Source organism: Chrysochloris asiatica, unplaced genomic scaffold, assembly GCF_000296735.1.
Source record: "Chrysochloris asiatica unplaced genomic scaffold, ChrAsi1.0 scaffold00128, whole genome shotgun sequence".
Classification (NCBI taxonomy): domain Eukaryota; kingdom Metazoa; phylum Chordata; class Mammalia; order Afrosoricida; family Chrysochloridae; genus Chrysochloris; species Chrysochloris asiatica.
Window position 1 is genome coordinate 1135948 of NW_006408646.1, and position 19193 is coordinate 1155140.

The window sequence follows — 19193 nt, forward strand, 5'->3', positions numbered from 1 at the left end:
GGACTCAGGTTACAATTCAAGATGAGAAATATTCAGAGCAGTTCTTCCAATCAGGACAGGCTCTTCTTTGCTGTGTCTCCAGACAGACCTCTCTCTGCCCAGCCAATGTTACAGTTAGGACTACTGATAAATGCCCACAGGACTCACTATTCTACCATAAGCCTCAGGCTGAAGGCCCTTGGCTCTGGCTCCATGGGTCAGCAAACCTAGCTCCCCCTCTTAAGTATCTGGAGGTACCACACTCTGCAAGCAAGCCTCCATCCAATGTCATTCTGTCACTACTTGCTCCATGGGCTGAGAAGCCTATCACTCTGTCTGGTGCTCTGGTTCTTGGTTCTGCAGCTGCTCCTCTGCCCCTCCTCCAGCATCACAGCTTTCTGTCCCTGGGTTGAGGATGTTTAATGAGCAGAGATCTCAGGGTCCAAAGGACATGCTCTATTCCCGGCCCTTCTTTGATGATAGTGAGATCCCCCTTGCTCTTTTGAGATGACTCATTTAAAACCCAGCAGGATGATAACATTGACCGATCCCTTATTAAATTCCCAAGTGTTTACAGTAACAGCCACTCATAAGTGAATCATAGAATCCATCAACATCTTCCCTATCTTCTCTTACCCAGACCTTCAGGAAAAGCTTGTTTGGTGGGAATTATAAAGACATGGCTAGAAGAGACATTAATAAATCCCTATACCACAGGGGAGGGAGCCCTGGTAGCATAGTGGATTATAAGATTAACTGTTAACCGCAAGGTCAGTAGTTTGAATCTACCAGCCACACCATGGGAGAAAGATGAGACGTTCTACTCCCGTAAAGATTTACAGCCTTGGATATCCTATACAGGGTTGCTGTGAGTCAGAACCGACTCAGTGACATACCACCATCACCCTGCAGGGGTCTTCAAAAAATTTGTGGACAAATTCCATTGTCTTTCCATGAACTTTCCGAGCCCTGCCCCTTGTGTGTTTTCTCGTGTGCGTGTAGAGTAAGCACTCAATAGAGAATGGTGGTGGTGGTGGTTGCTGCTGAATTAGCTCTGACACATGGGGTCCCATGTACAACAGAATGGGGCACTGCCGCATCCTGGGCCATTTTCACAATGATTGGAATACTCAAGAAGTCCATTATTACAATCTCTTATTAGCTGGGTGATAGCTTGACTCAAGCCTTCAAACCTGCTGTTGTTGTTGTTGTTATTAAGTGCCATCAAGTCGGTTCCAAGTCGTTACTGGTGAGCTTGAACCATCAACCTTGTGGTTCAAACTGACTTTACAGTATAGCTCATTAACCCACAGCACCCACACCAGTGCCTTCCAACTTCAGGAGCTCATATTCCAGCGCCATTCTGGACAAGGTTCTGCTGGGATCCATATGGTTTTCATTGGCTCAGTTCTAGAAGTAGATTGTCAGGCATTCTTCCTATTCTGTCTTCTTCTGGAGGCTCCACTGAAATCTGTCCATCATGGGTGACCCTGCTGGTATATGAAATACTGGTGGCATAGCTTCCCTCATCGCAGGAATATGCAAGCTCCCACAGAAGGAAGGCAATAGAGAGCAGTGCGGATTATTCTAGTAAGTATTGTTACTCTAAAGAGTTTACGAGTCGGGCTGCTAACTTCAAGGTCAGTATTTCAAAACTATCAGCTGTTCGCAGGAGAAAGATGAAGATTTCTGCTCCCATAGAGATCTACAGCCTTGGAAACCCTATGCGGGGTTGCTATGAGTCAGAACCGACTCCATGGCACACACCACCACCATTGTGAAGCAAATGGATAAAGAACTACTTTGCAACAGCCAGTGGTCTCGCTGACTGTAAGGAAGATCATGAAATATTTAGTATTCGGCATCAAGGACCCAGAGAGTCTATTGATGGTGCTGGCTGCTATTGAGTTAGTCCTTGACCCACGGGAACCACATGCACCACATGGTGGAATGCTTCTTGGTCCTGTACCACCCCCAAGACAGGTTGCAGATTGTTCCTGTGATCCGCAGGGTTGAATCCATTGGATGATTTTTTTGGGATGTAGATCACCAGGCCTTTCTTCCTAATCTACCTTATTCTAGAAGCTCTACTGCAACCTGTTCAGCATTGTTGATACACAATACACAGGTGGGTGCATACGAGGAGCCTTGGCTGGGAAGTGACCCAGGCCTGTCTCATGGAAGATGAGAATCTAATGTCTCCTGTACCACATTGTTGTTGTTAAATACTGTGGAGTTGGTTCCGACTCATAGTGACCCTGCACAGGGTTTCTGAGGCTGTAAATCTTTATGGGAGCAGAACACCTCATCTTTCTCCCACGGAACTGCTGGTAGTTTTGAACTGCCGACCTTGAGGTTAGCAGCCCAATTCATAACCACTACGCTACCAGAGCTCCTTTTTACCACATTAGACAGAGTAGGACTGCTCCCTAAGGTTTCCAAGGCTGTCAGCCTTTACAGGAGCAGACAACCCCATCTTTCTTCTGAGGAGAGGATGGTGGATTCAAATATTTCAGCTGGCAGTCCAGCATTTAACTCACTGCACCACCACATTGTTCTTGTTGTTGTTGTTGTTAGGTGCCATCCAGTCAGTACTGACTCATAGCGACCGTATGCACAACAGAACAAAACACTGCCCAGTCCTGGGCTAGCCTCACAATTGTTGCCAGGCTTGAGCTCAGACATTTTAGCCAGACAGACCACTCTCTGGAGGACCTAGCCTGGCATTTCTTGTCCATCCGCACAGAATGATTTTGTGTGATGACAGAGCTGTGTATAGCTTGAGCTCTTGGTGAAAAGCTGCAAAGTGGACCCTTCCAAGTGCCCCAGTTGGCTGCCCTGGCCTGGAGTATGCTGAGATAAACTCTCCCAAGACACTACTTCTGAAACACAATCCTTCCCTTTGCTCTGGGTGACGCATTGTTCTTAAATCCCCTGAGCTGTTCCACAGCCCCAGGAATCCAGGTTCTAACCTCTCTGCTGAAATTCCAGCATTTCCCCTCTCCTCTGTCTCATCCCATATGTCTAGCCATCTCACCTAGCAGCTTAATAAGTCCAAAGCAAACATTTTACCCAGGTATTTAAAGCCAGCAGATGGCTTTGCATAGGAAAGTAATGCTATTCACCGGATTGTAGCTGATGGATCTGTGATGGGAATCTCAATTGGCCTCACACTGAATGAAAAGGAGGTGGGTGTTGGGGAAGAGAAGGCCTGGGATGAACTTAGCAATACAGGGAGACTTGAATGCAGAGGGAGGGGGAATGTGGGGGGGCCCAGGAACTGGATGGCTTTGGCGGCTGACTGGCTGGAATCTGACCTTGGACAGGCCTCTTCCGCTCAGTTTTCTCATTTGTAAAAGGAAGGCTCCTTTCTTGCAAGACTGCAGTGGGCATCAAATGGTCCACACACGGCTGATACAGAGGATGTGGAAGAAGTTCTGCGTCCTCATCTTCTCTCTCACTGAGCAAGCTAGATGGGGAATGTGTGTGTGTGTGTGTGTGTGTGTGTGTGTCTATAACAAGAAGCCCTGGTAATTCAATGGATTAGGCATTGGGCGAATTGCAAGGCTAGTAGTTCAAACCCACCGGCTGCTTGGAGGAAGAAAGATGAGGACAGTCTGCTCCTGTAAAGATGGCATCCTTGGAAACCCTTAGGGAACAGTTCTGCTCTGACCTAGAGGGGCTCTCTGAGTCTGACTCCACTTGAACGGCATTGGGTGGGTGTGTTTCTATGTCTTACTGTGGCTAAAGACACGACACACAACATAAAAAATTTGCCCTTTGTAGCCATTTTCAAGTGCCACGATCCCGTAGCATTCATCACAGTTACAGTGATGTACCACCAACAGCACTGCTTTTTCCAGAACATTTTTATCACCCCAGACAGAAACAATGCACCCATTAAAAAGTAACTTCCCCACCCCCTGCTGCCTCTCAGTCCCTGGCACCCACTTATCTACATTCTGTGTCTTTAGTCTAGATATTTCATTTAAATTTAAGGACCAGGCACTATTTGTCCTTCTGTGTCTGGCCTATTCCACTCCACATAATGTGTTCAAGGTTCATCCATGCCATAGCATGTGTCAGAATGCCATCCCTTTTTATGACTAAGAGTTGTGTTAATTCTGACTCTCAGTGACCCTATGTACAGCAGAAAGAAATAATACCCAATCTTGTGCCATACCCACAATTGTTCTACTTGTGCCCATTGTTGTAGCTACTTGTGTTAGCCCATCTCATTGAAGGTCTTCCTCTTTTTTTGTTGACCCTCTCTTTGACACACATGATGTCCTTCTCCAGTGACAGGTCCCTCCTGATAACATGCCCAAAGTACATGAAACAAAGTCTCACCATCATTCTTTCTAAAGAGCATTCTGGCTGTACTTCTTCCAAGACATCATTCTCAGAACTCCATAAAAAAATCCTGACATTAACTTTACTTGATCCGGTATCACCCATGATATTATCCCAGAACCATCCACCAGGGCCTATAAGAGGTGATGTTGTGATTGATTAGCTGAGAGTCACATATTCTTCTTAGAGCTTGATGGCAGAGGGAAGATGGGATGCTGTGAACCCAAGGAGGGGACAGGGTGCTGGGCAGGGACAGCAGCAGATGGCCCCTGAAGGTACCACTGCTACAGAGGGAGTGCAGTGTGATGGCTGAAAGTGTGGCCTTGGGTACTATGCTTTTTGGATTCATATTTGAACTCTGGCACTTTGTGACTGTGTGACTTTTGTAAATCCCCTAACCTCTCTGTTCCTCTGTTTCTTCAATTGTAACAACAGGGATGGTCACTGAGAGTTTCTGTAAGAGCGGAATCCATTCTTCCATCATCAGTGTTCAGAATAAAGCCCAGAATATAGTAAGAGTCCATCCTATGGCGTCTGTACAGAGCATCCCCTAGGCATGTGCAGGACACAACTGATGCCACCATACCTAACAGTCCTGTGCCATGAAAACTCACCTTGATTCCCCCCATTTTTTTTGGATGGGAAACCTTTGGGTGGTTGGAAGGACACAAAAAAGAAAGGAAAGAAAAGAAAAACAAAGCTTAGAGGGGCTAAAGGTCAAGGTCAGAATTTTGAAGGGATTAGAACCCAGTTCCGTTTGACCATGAGCTGCTCTGGACCACCATGTGATGCTGTGTGATGTTGAAACAGTCCTCCCTTATAATGAATGAAGGAGGCATATTGGAGAATGCTCCTTAGAAGTGAGTGTGGTGAGACTTAGTCTCATGTACTTTGGACATGTGATCAGGAGGGACCAATCCCTGGACAAGGGCATCATGCTTGATAAAGTGGAAGGTTGTTGAAAAAGAGGAAGACCCTCAACAAGATGGATTGGCACCGTGGCTGCAACAACAGACTCAAGTGTGACAATTGTGAGGATGGCACAGGACTGGGTAATGTTTCATTCTGTTGTACTTAGGATGACTGAGTTGAAACTGACTCAACATCACCTAACAAAAATTCTGGTCCTTTGGCCCTAGAGGGCGCTCCTCTCACTGGTTTTTCTGAGCTCCAGATTTCAAGGACTTTCATAGTCCGCCCAGAATCACTGAAGGGTCAGGACATCCCCAAATACCCTGGGGCCCAAGATCAGACTGGAGGCATCTGGCTTACAGTAGTAGTGTGGGCAGGACCAGGGATGGGTAGAATGCCAGCAGTATGTTATTGTTAAGTGCTGTCAAATTGGTTCCAACTCATAGAGACCTTGTATAGGTTTTCTGAGGAGCAGTCTGTGGGTTTGAACTACCAACCTTAAGGCTAACAGTCCAGTGCTGATCCTACATAGCCACACCAGGACTCTGCTGGTGGCACAGAGGTTCTTAACTCAGAGTCTGGGAGGAAATGATTTTGACCAGATTCTGGAAAGGAATAAGAAAGGACCACACATGGAAAGACAAAGGAAGTGTTTCAGCTGTTGCATGCTTTCCAATGCTTGGTATGCATATAAAACCAAATGAAACCAGTTGTCACCAAGTCAACTTTGATATGTGGTGACCCTATATGAGTCAGAGCAGAATTGTGCCCCATAGGGTTTCAAGTGGATGATTTTTCCAAAGTAGTTCTCCAGGCGTCTCTTCGGAAGTGGCTCTGGGCGAACCCTTTTAGTTAGCAGCTGAGCACTTGAACCATCTGCACCATCTAGAAGCGCTGGTGGAGCAGTGGGTAGTGGGTTGAACCCACCAGCTGCTCTGCGGGAGGAAGATGAGGCAATATGTTGCTCCCAGAAATCAACAACCTTGGAAACCCTGTGGAGCAGCGTCTAGTCTAACACTCTGTCTGACAGGGTCACTGTGAGTTGAAATCCACTTGATGGCAGTAGTCAGTGGGTAAAGACACCTTGTACCCACATGTCTGTGGTTTTATAGCACTGATTCTACAGGAAGGGAAAGAAATAATGAGAGACTTAGAAAAACAGCAAATCCATTGTCTCATTGACAGCCTATTGTATGCACAGCGCAGCAGCACATCAGGCCCTGGAGACAGATGGAAACAAAGGAAAGGGGTTTTACCCTGTCCACTACTTGTTGTGAGGGTCTGATGTTAACCCCAGGGATCTGAACTCAGGGAAGAGACCCCACCCAGCAGGATGTGACAGTGACTGCAAGCCCACCTTACTATTACCAGTTGACTTCAAGTTAATTCAACCCATGGTAACTCCATGTATACCAAGTAGAACTGTATACTCCATAGGGTTTTCAATGACAGATATTTTGGAAGTAGTCTGGCAGAACTCTCTTCTGAGGCTCCTCTGGGTGCACTTGAACTGCCAGCCTTTTGGTTAGCAGCAGAGCACTTACCTGTGTGTGGCAGGAAGTGGGAGGTGTCCTCAGTTGCCTCCTGGGATCCTTGTGGCTGGGGCTGGAAAACAGACACCAGTGACCCTTCCTGAGCAGTTACTTGTCAACCCAGCTGCCTCCAGGCCTCTGTGCTCCCTGAGTTCTCTGCCCAGAGATCGCCCCAAGGAAGTCGTTTTTAAAGCAGCGATGGGAAGTGTCAAGCCACTGAAAAATCTGTTCTCGACCCAAACACGACGTGCCACTGGACTTCATAAAACCATCAATCAAACAACCCCAATTGGAAAATAACCAACATGCAGTGAGTTATTCTTCCACCCGTTTATCCCTAATGGAAAATCAGCCCAAGATGGCCTGGTATTTTTTCTCACTCCCTAAAGTCGAATACATTAACCTTTTTTAAAGCTTTGGCATGAAGATGGCTTGTCATCTCGTAGCCCAGCCCCTGCCCAGTGGAAGCCTGGGTGGGGAAACACTGGGCCCTTGCCCATCCAGATCCTATTAAAATCTGCACCTGCTTGTTTCATGTATCTTTAGAGCAACTTCCTTTCCACCCAAATGTATCCATCTACTGTGGGCTTCCAGGAGGCCCAAGTACTGCTACTGAAAGCAGCTGAGTCAGGTCTGACTCCTGGTGACCCTGTGTGTATGAGTAGAATTGTGTTCTATGGCGTTTTTAGCTGCTGATATTTTTGGCAGAGTCATTGGGGAATGTGGATTGCCAGACTTTCTTCCAATGTGCCTTTGGGTGGATTCGAACCTCCAGCTTTCCAGTTCCTTTTTAAATAGTCAGGATTGTGTGATGGTGGGCTGCTTTTTTCATCTCTGTTGTATTTTCTTCCTCTCTGAAGTGGGTTCACCCATTTCTCAGGGTTCATCTTGAGATGAAAGGGAACCACCACCATACTGTGATCATTTCAGTGTTTGCTCCTGGCTGGGTACCGGCCTAGCACTTTACCTGTTTTAACTCCCTTTTATAGCATTGGTCCTATCATACTGATTCCTGGTCTAATCCCATTTTACAGATGGGGAAATTGAGGTACAGTGGGGTTAAGTGACACGGTAATGGGCCCAAGCACAGGAAAGATGGTGAGGATGGCGCATTCTGTTGTACATGGGGTTACTATGACCCAGTACCAACTCGATGGAACCTAATGACAACAACAAGGTTAAGTGACTTGCTGTGAGAAGCACATTTCCTCAGTCAGGCTTTCGTGTCCAAGCTCTGCATCCCCCATGTCATGGCATCTGGCACTTTGTAAAGCCATTGCTATTAAGTTGATTCTTACTCTTAGTGACCCTGTAGCTTAGAGTAGAAACCCTATTCCTTAGGGTCTCTGAAGCTGTCCATCTTTACTGAAACAGCCTCACCTTTCTCCTGCAGAGCGGTTCATGAACTTGAACCACTGACCTTGTGGTTAGCAGCTCAGTGCTCAATCCAGTTCACCAGAAGGTGTTCCTTTGGCAGTTACTAAATGCCAGTAAATGTTGTGTTTCCTTTCCTTTTCCCTTTGGGATGAACTTGCTCATCTCCAAAAGGCTTCAGAAATGATGTGCGCTCCCTTGGAGCCCCTGCATTCATTCAAACCCTGAGTTCTGTCAGTTCTCTGTTTACTTCTCTTCTTATGGTCCCAACGTACTCCAGATTCTTATGACTCTAACCACCTGTCCTTTATTATAACTGGACATTTTCTCTGCACCTGAGCTTTTCCTTTATTTTAATTCACCCTACCCATGTGATTAAGGAGCGCTGGATAAGCAATGGCAGTTCAAACCCACCAGCTGCTCCGTGGGAGAAAGATGAGACTTTCTGTTCCTGTGAAGACTGACAACCTTTGAAAGCGTATACAGGGTCGCTATGAGTCGGAGTTAACTTGATGGCAGTGGGTTTGGGACCCATGTGGTCAGACTGCCTGTGGCAGGCTTTCCATGAGGCCGTCAGGCCCAGGAGTGAAGAGTCTGGGCTCTGGAGCTGGATGATCCTGGTTATCTCCCTGACCAGATCTGTGGCCTCTATTGTCTCATCTATCAAATGGTCCTAGATGTGATCCGGGGATTTTATGAAACAAGCCAGACAAAGCACCAAGCCAAAAAACCAAACCCACTGCCATGAAGCAATGCTGACTCACAGGACAGAGGAGAGCTGCTCCCTAGGGTTTCTAAAGCTGTTGGTCTTTTTGGGAGCAGACTGCCTGCCTCAACTTTCTCCTATGGAGAGGCTCGTGGGTTTGAACCACCAACCTTGTGGTTAGCAGCCCAACACTTAACCCACTGTATGCCACCAGGGCTCCTTAGATAAAGCACAGTGCTGACTGTGGTCCCCAAGATATAGTAGAAGGTGTGGTTGCTAACATCGAGACCATCAAGGCCAAGGTAATCTTATCTCAATCCCTGTACGAGCTAAGAACGATGCTCACAGTAGTGCCAATTAACTGTGCTCTTTCAGACTGAATATCTTCCTGGAGACCAGTTGTCTCTGAAGCATTAGTTTTGGATCATGCACCCTGTCCAGCTAGAAGATGGGGATAAAAATAGGCCTTCTTCCTAGAGTCACTCTGAGGACCAATGTGATCAGGCTGATGAATACCAGAGCCCCACTGAAGAGCTCAGCAGCTAGCAAGTAATGCCATCATGTTGCCATCATGTCCTCTGTGGACACTGGCTTGCCTCCTGGCTCCTGCAGAGCTTGTTGGCCCAGCATCCTGTGATTGCCTCCCTGTCCACAATATGATTTCTTCTCCAATGATAACCCATCTTCTCCTGTCTGCCCAGATCTTTTGTGCTTTGCACCCCCACTGTACAGATGCATTTATTCATCCCCAATCTTCAGTCTCTCTCTCCTTCCCACCCTTCCAGCATCTCCATCCTGGAGGACCACAGAAGCTGGATATCCTCACTGGTCATCCTCCACTCCTAATTTCATCCCAGTAAAGCCTACTCTTCACAAGGCCCCAGAGGGAGACCATGAAACCCCCTTCTTAGAGGGGTTCCCAACAAACTGAAGAAAAAAAACTTTGTCTCTTCTCTCTCCCAGGTGTCGCTAATGCAACCGCATCCAGGTCTTCATCCTCATTTCCTCCTCTTCCTCTCTTGTCTTATCTTCTTCCTCTTCCTCTCTTCAGCATCATCTCCTCCCCTTCATCTCTTCAGCATCATCTCCCTCCTCTTCATCTCTTCATTGTCGTCTAAGTGGAGTCAGGAGTCAGAGGTTGTCACAGGGACACTGTTGCTAGTACTATGGAGAAGATCCCCACTCGTGGTGACCCCATGTGGTACAGAATGGAACTGCTCTATAGGGTTTCTTGACTGGCATCTTTTTTTTTTTTTAATGTTTTATTGTGAATTATGTGATAGTTTACATGGAAGAACTTTACATTCATCCTATCGTATATCGTTTCATTGCCATGGTTACAATCCCTTCCATGCATCATCAATCAACCAAATGGTACACCTCACAAGGCTGCCCCCTGGTCATCAGCACATAGTCCCTCTCCTTCTCCCTCTCCACATCCATCTCTCCATGTCATCGTCTCTGCCTCTATCTGTGGCTTGACTGGCATCTTTAGGGAAGGAGATCACCAGGTCTTTCTTCTGCAGTTCTGATGGGCAGGTTCAAACCACCAACCTTTTGGTTTATAGTTACCATCTGAGTGCTTAATCATTTCCTCCACAGGGCTCCTTTTTGGGAATTTAGCTTACCTTTTCTGCCCTTGTATTTTAGCACCCTGAACTTAGTATTATGAACCTGTTTCCAAAGACAAAGGCCTGAAATTTTAGAAAGTGCAACTTGAGTAATGGCTCTGCTTTGCTTCTCCTAGCTGTGTAACTCTGGACAAGATGCCACCCTTCTCTGAGCCAGAAGTGCTTCCCTTAGGTGATTTCTGCTCAGAGATTCCAGGGCTCCAGTCTCTGGATGGAGTAGGTTTTATGCACAGATACGCTTTCTTCCAATGGAGAGTATCTATATTCTGGGACCAGAAGTACATGGTCCCACATTGCTCACAGGAAAACATTTTGCAAAAGCGTTCACAGACTCTCCGAACCTAGTTATAACTTTCACTTAGCAAGTTGACCTTCAAGACACCTCTTCCAGGAAGCTTCTCCAACCCTCATCCCAGGTCCCTACCATCCCAATGTCCCCCATACCCTGTGGTCCTCAAAGAGGTTCTCATCTTCTGCCCTGCCCGTCCTCTCATGGAGGACAAGATCTAGGCTGTTTTCTGCAGACCCCTGGCACAGAGTGGGTGTCAGCAAATATTTCCAAGAAGAGCTGAGAAGTAGCTCCTGGCACTGGAGCGGAGGTGGCCCAAACTTATTTCATGGGGCAATGCCCATTACATTCTGAGTGGGCTCAGAACCTGGCTGCCTTAGATGTAAAATCATTTTCTTCCCCAGTGTGGGTGGGTGAATAATTGGGAAGATGTGAGGTTGTCTGTAAGTATTTTGCTGGGGTTGGGCTGAAACTAGAATGGACTAAGACTGAGTTGGACTGAAATAGGGTTGGGGTAGAGTTGGGCTGGGGTGGGACTGGGCTGGGCTAAACTGGGCTGAGTCAGCCTTTGGCTGGGGTGTGCTGTGTTGGGCTGTGCTAGGGTTAGGGCTGATACTGGGCTGGGCTGGGCTGGGCTGGGTTTGGCTGGGACTGGAATGGGCTGGTCTGAACTGTGCTGTGGCTATGCTAGGCTGGGCATGGGGCTGGACTGGGCTGGTGGGGAAGGACATTCAAGGACATAACATCAAGAGGTCTTTTCTTTTCTTTTTTCTTTCTGACCTGCTGTCTGATCCAGCTGGAGCAGAGTGAAGCCAAGTGTGAAGATGCCTTGAAGACCCAGAAGGCGCTGACTGCAGACCTGGAGACCATGCACAGTGAATTGGAGAGCATGACCCGGAACAAGAGCCTGGTATCTGCCCCTCCCTGCAGACATGGGCCTCTGGGAGCTATGATGGGGATGGGTCTACTGTGTGTGCCACGCTCAGAAACACGGAGGTGCAGCCATTCACCATCGGCCTTCTTGGTGTTGTTGCCATTGAGTTGGTTCCAACTCATAGCTACCCTATGTAGGGTTTCTGAGGAATGGCTGGTAGATTTGAACCACTGACCTTGTGATTAGCAATCCAGTGCTTATCCTGCAGTATCATAGCAGGACTCCAGACCTACTGGGTGCTTAGCACTAAATAAGAACAAGGGGACCAACTGTGTGCTCAACTCTAGGGGGTACCAACATTCTACTGTGAACTGAGCACTGTAAGGGGAAAGGGACCAACAGTGTATTAGTTGGATACCTACTGTATGTGGGCACGCAGCACCCTAGATGAGCCTACTGTTTTCTCAGTATGCTAAGGGGGACCACAACTCTCTGTTGTATACCTCAACTATATACATACTCACTAATGAGTGTTTCTCAGACATCTGTAGTCCTAGTGTGCATTACTGCTGTCCCACTCTACACCCTTCCTGTAAGTAGACACAAGAGCATCTCTCCTGGGCTCACATATGCTTACTGTGGAGGCCTGGTGTAATGCTGCACTTCACCACAAGGTCAGATTGAACCACAAGGTCAGCAGTTCAAACTCACCAGCCACTTCTTGGAAATCCTCTCTACAGGGTCGCTATGGGTCTGAACGGACTCAATGGCACTTATCAACAACAATGAGATGACTCACCTTTTATTATGGACCTAGTTCAGGGTCAGCAGTTTGAAACTACCAGCTGTTCCGCGGGAGAAAGATTAGCGTTCTGCTCCCGTAAAGATTTACAGCCTCGGAAACCCTGTATAGGGTCGCTATGAGTCGGAATCGACTCCACGGCACACAACAACAACAACAACAACAACAACAACAGTATCTGCTCACCACTGAAGGGGACATGGTCATTAAGAGTAGACTTTCCCGCAACAGGGAAAGGAGAAACTAACATATATCATGGATTTATTATGAAGAGTACCTTGGAGTCCTTGTGTGGCACTGTGGGTTAATGCGCTGGACTGCAAACTCAGTTTGAATGGCAAGGATGGTTCAAGCTTACTAGCCACTCCTTGAAAACCCTATACACGGTCACTGTGAGTTGGAACTGTCTCTACAGCACTTAACAACAATAATTATAGAGTCTCAGAGTCCTGGTGTGGTGCCATAGGATAAACATTTGACCATAAGGTTGGTTTGAACTGCAAGGTCGGTGGTTCAAACTCACCAGCCACTCCTCAAAAACCCTATACAGGATAACTATGAGTCAGAACCGACTTGATGGCACTTAACAACAACAACATTATGAAATCCTGGTATGGTGCTGTAAGATAAGCACTGGACTGCTAACTGTAAGGTCAGCAGTTCCAATCTACCAGCTACTCCTTAAAAATCCTACACAGGGTCACTATGAGTTGGAACCGACTAGATGGCACTTTACGACAACAATTATACTGTTGACAATCGTGGGTGAGTTTCTAGTTCCTTGTCTGGGTACTGAGTTTGGAGGGTTGACCTAAATTTGGACCTGACATGTTCAAAATCTTAAAGTTTACCTGACACTAGAGGTTTGTGAGGAAAAAGATTGAAGACTGCAATTGGCCATTTTGTCCCATGTTTTGTTTGCAGTAAATTCAGAAGAAGATGGCCACAAGCATGCACACTCACACACGAAACCACCAGTCACACACACAAAACCAGCACCCTCCTACATCACATATGATGAGCGGCAAACCACAATGTTGGTGGTTCAAGCCTAGCAGCTCTGTTGGAGCAAGATGAAGTTTTTCTGCTCTTGTGAAGAATTCCAGCCTTGGAAATCCTATACAGGCTGGCTATAAGTCAGAACCGACTCCACAGCGCTTAATACCAACACCAACAGCATCAAATATAGTCTTGGAATGGTGCTGTGGGATTAGCACTAAACTGCTAACTGCAAGTTCGATCCCACTAGCTTCTCCTCAGAAACCCTGCACAGGGTGACTATGAGTGGGAGCTGACTTGATGACACTTAACAACAACATAAAATATGCATCCATATATTGAGCGCCTGCTATGTGCTAGGGATATACCTATGAACAAAGTGCTGGGTCACTGGGACACACCAGGGGCTTCCACTCACATATACAAGGGGTCTTCGAAACATTCACGGAAAGATTGAAAAGATAATGGAGTACTTATATGAGCTTTTTTGAAGCCCCCTTGTATCAGCCATGCACATTTACAAATACACCTACAGATATTCCCAGGCGGAGTCTTGGTGTAGCTCTGTCAGGTAAACACTGAACTGCTAACCTCAAGGTTGGTGGTTCAAACCCACCTGTCACTTTTTGGAAATCCTATACTGGGTTGCTATGAGTCAGAACCTACTTGAAGGCACTTAATAATTCCTAGGTGGGCTTACACAGACATACACCCATTCATGTACATACACGCTGCATTCATGTAGCCACATGTGAGCCTGGTATAGACACATGTGTAGACACACACAACCATCATACACAAACATGCAGCTCTCCTCTTACCATGAACATTCTTACGCACATACCCACAGCATACATTGGCACAACTATGACCATGATCAAAGCAATGACTACCCACCTGGCAAGTCCCTCTCTCCTCTTCATCAAGCCCCTGCTGCCCCACTCACCCTTCAACCTCACCCACTCCCATTGTCCTGCCTCCCACCAGGTGGATGAGCAGCTATACCAGCTGCAGTTTGAGAGGGCAGACCTCCTGAAGCGCATTGACGAGGACCAGGATGACCTGAATGAGCTCATGCAGAAGCACAAGGACCTCATTGCCCAGGTAACAGTCTGATGTGGGAGAAGGCTAGGGTCCTTGGACTAGAGGGGGGAGGAATGTTGAGAAGGTGGAACAATTGAGCTGATTCCTAGTCTTAGGTCCTTGGAGAGATACATGTCACAGAGATCAGTGTGAACTGTATAAGTTTATGTGGCCCTAAGAGAGAGAGAAAGAGAGGAAGACCCCTCAGTGAGATGGATTGGCAAAGTGGCAGCATCAATGGGTTCAAGCGTGGCAGTAATAATGAGTTTGGCCCAAGATCAGGCAGTGTTTCATTCTGCTGTGTATAAGGTTGCTATGAGTCAGTACCGACTCAATGGCACCTAACAACAACAACAACTGAGGAGAATGTCACCTTTAGATGGTGTGTGATCTCTGGAGGACATCTCCACCAAGCAAGGTTTTGATTTATTCATACGTCTATCTACCCGTCCACCCATCCTTATATTTACCCACCCACCATCCATCTACTCCTCTATTCATTCATCAACCCATCTTTCCATCCACCTATGCATCCCTCATCTATTCATCCTCCCACCCACTTGTAATCCATACATACATACATACATACACTCATCTACCTATCCATCTATCCATCCATATATTCATCCTTTTACCCATTTACCCATCGATCCATTTTTCCACCTGTACAGCTACTGCTCCATCAACCTGATTATGTATTTAATATTCATGGGGCACCCACTATGTGCTGCATACTGTGAGAAATGTTGAAGAGACTGTTGGAGCAAAAGCATGTCCTCTTGCTACCTTTCTAGAGGTCATGGTTAATGCACTGGGCAGACTTTACCGCACAGTCAAGCTGAGTTGAGCAGATGCTCCAACTGAGCTGAGTACAGAAAGAGAATAAGCATGGGTCACTGAAGCCTGACCTAGGTCAATGGTCACATAAGACTTCCCTGAACAGGTGGCACTTTTAAGAAAGTGAATGAGAATCAGGTGTTCATTAGATTGGCGTCAAACAGCAGAAGCAGAAGGAACATCACATGCAATGGGCCTATGATGAGGTGTTTGAGAGGCTGATCGGAGTTAGTGTGGGGAATGTGGCACGAATTGAGCTCAGCGAGGCTTCCAGAGGAGGGCCAGATCAGACTTCTGGGGCTGTGACAAGTTAGGTTCTTGTTTTATGAGTGATGGGAAACATGGTGAGCTATCTACAAAGAGTGAGAACAGGAGTAGATGACCAACCAGATAGGGAGCTCATGAGGGCAGAGTATTCCATCTGGTGATGTCCATGGCCTTTTATGTTGTTTAAAAAAGGTATTTGCAATGAGTACACATGCCCATTGGTCTTGCAAAATTCTATGATGTGATCTTCAGTATCATTTTTATCACCAAGGCCAAAATTTCCAACTACTGCTCCTTCATCTTTGTGTCCAACCTTTGTATTCCAATCACCAGTAATTATCAATACATCTTGATTACATGGTTGATCAATTTCAGACTGAAGAAGTTGGTAGAATTCTTCAGTTTCATCATCACTGGCTTTAGTGGTTGGTGCATATATTTGAACAATAGTGGTATTAACTGGTCTTCCTTGTAGGCATATTGATAATATCCTATCAGAGACATTGTTGTACTTCAAGATAGATCTTGAAATGTTCTCTTTGATGATGAATGCTATGTCACTCCTCTTCAATTTCTCACTCCTGGCATAGTAAACCATGTAACTGTCAGATTCAAAATGGTCAATACCAGTTCATTTCAGCTCACTAATGCCTAAGCAGGAGTCCTCGTGTGGTGCTGTAAGATAAGCACTCGACCATAAGGTCAGTTTGAACCACAAGATCTGTGGTTCAAACTCACCAGTCACTCCTTAGAAATCCTATACAGGATCACTATGGGTCAGAACCAACTTGATGGCATACCACTACCACAATGCCTAGGTTATTAATCTTTATGTGCTCCATTTCATTTTTGACAACTTCAAGTTTTCCTAGATTCATACTTCATAATTCCATGTTTGCAGCTGACTCTCTTCATTTTGAGCTGTTTCCCATCAGCAAACGACGGTCCTGAAAGCTTTACTCCATTTGCGTCATCATGGTCAACTCTACTTTGAGGAGGCAGCTTTTACCCAGTCGTATTTTGAATGCCTTCCAACCTAAGACGCTCATTACCTGGCACTATATCTGATAATATTCTGATGTCATTCATAATATTTTAATCTTCTGGCACTATATTTGACAATGTTCTGCTGTTATTCCGAAGGTTTTTAGTGGCTAAACATTCAGAAGTAGTCCATCTCGTCTTCTTCCTAGTTTTAGTTTGAACGCTCAGCTGAAACCTTCCCACCGTAAGTGACACTGATGGTATTTAAACACCAGTCGCCTAGCTTCCGGCATCACAGAAACACTCAAGCCACCACAGTGCAACCAACTGACAGACCAGTAATTATCAATATATCTTGATTACATGGTGTTTTGTTGTTTTTTTTTTCCATTATACTCAGGTTTTTTTGGCTACATCATTATAAAACATACACGATAGACAGATCCTATAAATGGCTACACCAATACCTAATATGATATAGCACTTGATAGCTTACAAATCACCTTTGAAATCATTATCTACCTAACTCTAATCACTCTCAAGTAGGTTATTACATTTAAAATTCATAACATCTTTAAATGAGGATTAAAAGGGTTAAAGTGATTTGCTCCAGATACATTTGTTCAAATTTTGTTGACTTTCTATATCGTAAGTTAAATATAAAATTAAAGTGAATAGATATTCACATTTAGATAACAGAAAAAAAAAAAATGATGAATCCCATCTCCAGTGGTTCACATACATCTTGAAACAAAGATACAAATTTAAAAATTAATCCTGTAATTTATATTCTCAGTCATTAGCTATCTTTCCTTTTCAAATATTTACAACTAAACAGTGGTGTTTCTGCTACTTAAAACTATAGTTCTTTCAAAGTGTATAGCATGGCAGTTTTTACCTATAAACTTGGCAATTTATTTTGGGGGAACATTCTTCTCGGTACTTAAACCTCCCCTGTGTGTACAAATCTTTGGGTTGTATTTGACAATACTTGCTGTGCCATTTTAATTTTGTTTATAACTAGAGGCCTGGACATTATATATAAAAACAAACATAAGGATCTGGTAGGTGGGGAGAAGGCCTAAAACTGTATTAGGTCTATGGCACAACTTTCAGCCAAACAATAGACAGGTCTACGTAGGGATCTCCACACACCTTACAATAATCAACCACTTGAGATCAAAAGGGCAGCATTTACTCAAGGACAAAGCTCTGAAGGCAAAAGCCTTAGGAAAGAAGGAGGGCTGGAAACAGGTAACACATGGAGGGGGTGGGATGAATGATGTTACACCGTGGAGATGGTAATCAATGAGAGGCAACAAAAGGTGTATGAATTGTTGAATGGAAAACCGAGCTGCTCTGTAAACCTTCACCTGGTTCAAAAGAAAAAGTTACAAAAATCAACTATATCATCTACATTAAAAAAACAAGTCCCAAAATAGCCTGTGTCAACATCTCCATTTCTGAAGTTCACTATTTTTGTTCAAAATGGAAGTTTCTTTATTTGCCTCATTACAAAATTAACAGATATGTGAATAATAAATATACATGGAGAATAGAAAGTGAGGGCTCCGCTCCCCTCTTAGATTCTTACTTCAGAGATTATCACACGTCATCATTTCATTCTACATTTTTATTTTAAAAGGAACTTTACTCTCTACTGGCTCTTTCAATTTCTGAAGAAATTCTATACAGAAGGGCTAAAGAGCAATGATCAGCCCATTTGATAGGTGGGGATACTGAGGTGCAGAAAGGTTTTGTGGCTTGGCAAGGCCAATAGCTAGTTCTACAATCCCAGTTACTGGCCATTCAGAATAGTTATCTCTCCACGGAATTGGATCACCTATTTCTGTATGGGTTGAATAATAATGTATGGAACAATTAGAAAAAGTCATAAGCACAAGGACAAGTGGCTCAGTGAATGTTGGAATGAAGGATGTTGGCGGGGAGGGGATAACTTTTGAAGGCCAGCTATTGTCTTATAGGAAGAAAGTCCTAGAAATCCACTTCTGAAATATCAGCTGGTAAAAACCCTATGGATCCCAACAGTCATACCACATCGTGGTTGGGGTCACCATGAGTTAGGGAGCTGACTTGCTAGTAGCTAACAACAACAATAGCATTGTGGTACAAACTCTATAGTGGTGGTTATATGCCATGGAGTTGGTTCCGACTCATAGCAACCCTGTACAGGGTTTCCAAGGCTGTAAATCTTTAGGGGAGCAGAAAGCCTCATCTTTCTCCCATGGAACAGTTGGTAGTTTCAAACTGCTGACCTTGAGGTTTGCAGCCTGATTCGTATAGGACTTCGGTATTGTGGGTTAGGGAAGAGGGGAACTCTGGGTATGGTTTCCCATCAAATTCCTAGTCTTAGGATGTCATATATATTTATATGGAGATATAATTTTTTTCTTTTTGTCTCATCAGTCTGCTGCTGACATTGGTCAGATCCAAGAAATGCAGTTGCAGTTGGAGGAAGCTAACAAAGAAAAGCACAAGCTTCAAGAACAAGTAGGTGCTCCAAGCTGCCGTTGCTGTTACCATATTGTAGCAGGGAAGGCAGAAAGGATC

General features: G+C 45.3%; 1 protein-coding gene across 1 annotated transcript in view; it reads left to right on the forward strand.

Annotated features, from left to right (window-relative positions):
- Window positions 1-19193, forward strand: part of MYO18B (myosin XVIIIB) — a 377810-nt gene that overhangs the window by 266814 nt on the left and 91803 nt on the right. The window contains exons 34-36 of the mRNA XM_006869188.1: window positions 11573-11686; window positions 14439-14555; window positions 19050-19133. Coding sequence (XP_006869250.1) covers window positions 11573-11686; window positions 14439-14555; window positions 19050-19133 — 315 coding nt within the window. The remainder of the gene's footprint in view (window positions 1-11572; window positions 11687-14438; window positions 14556-19049; window positions 19134-19193) is intronic.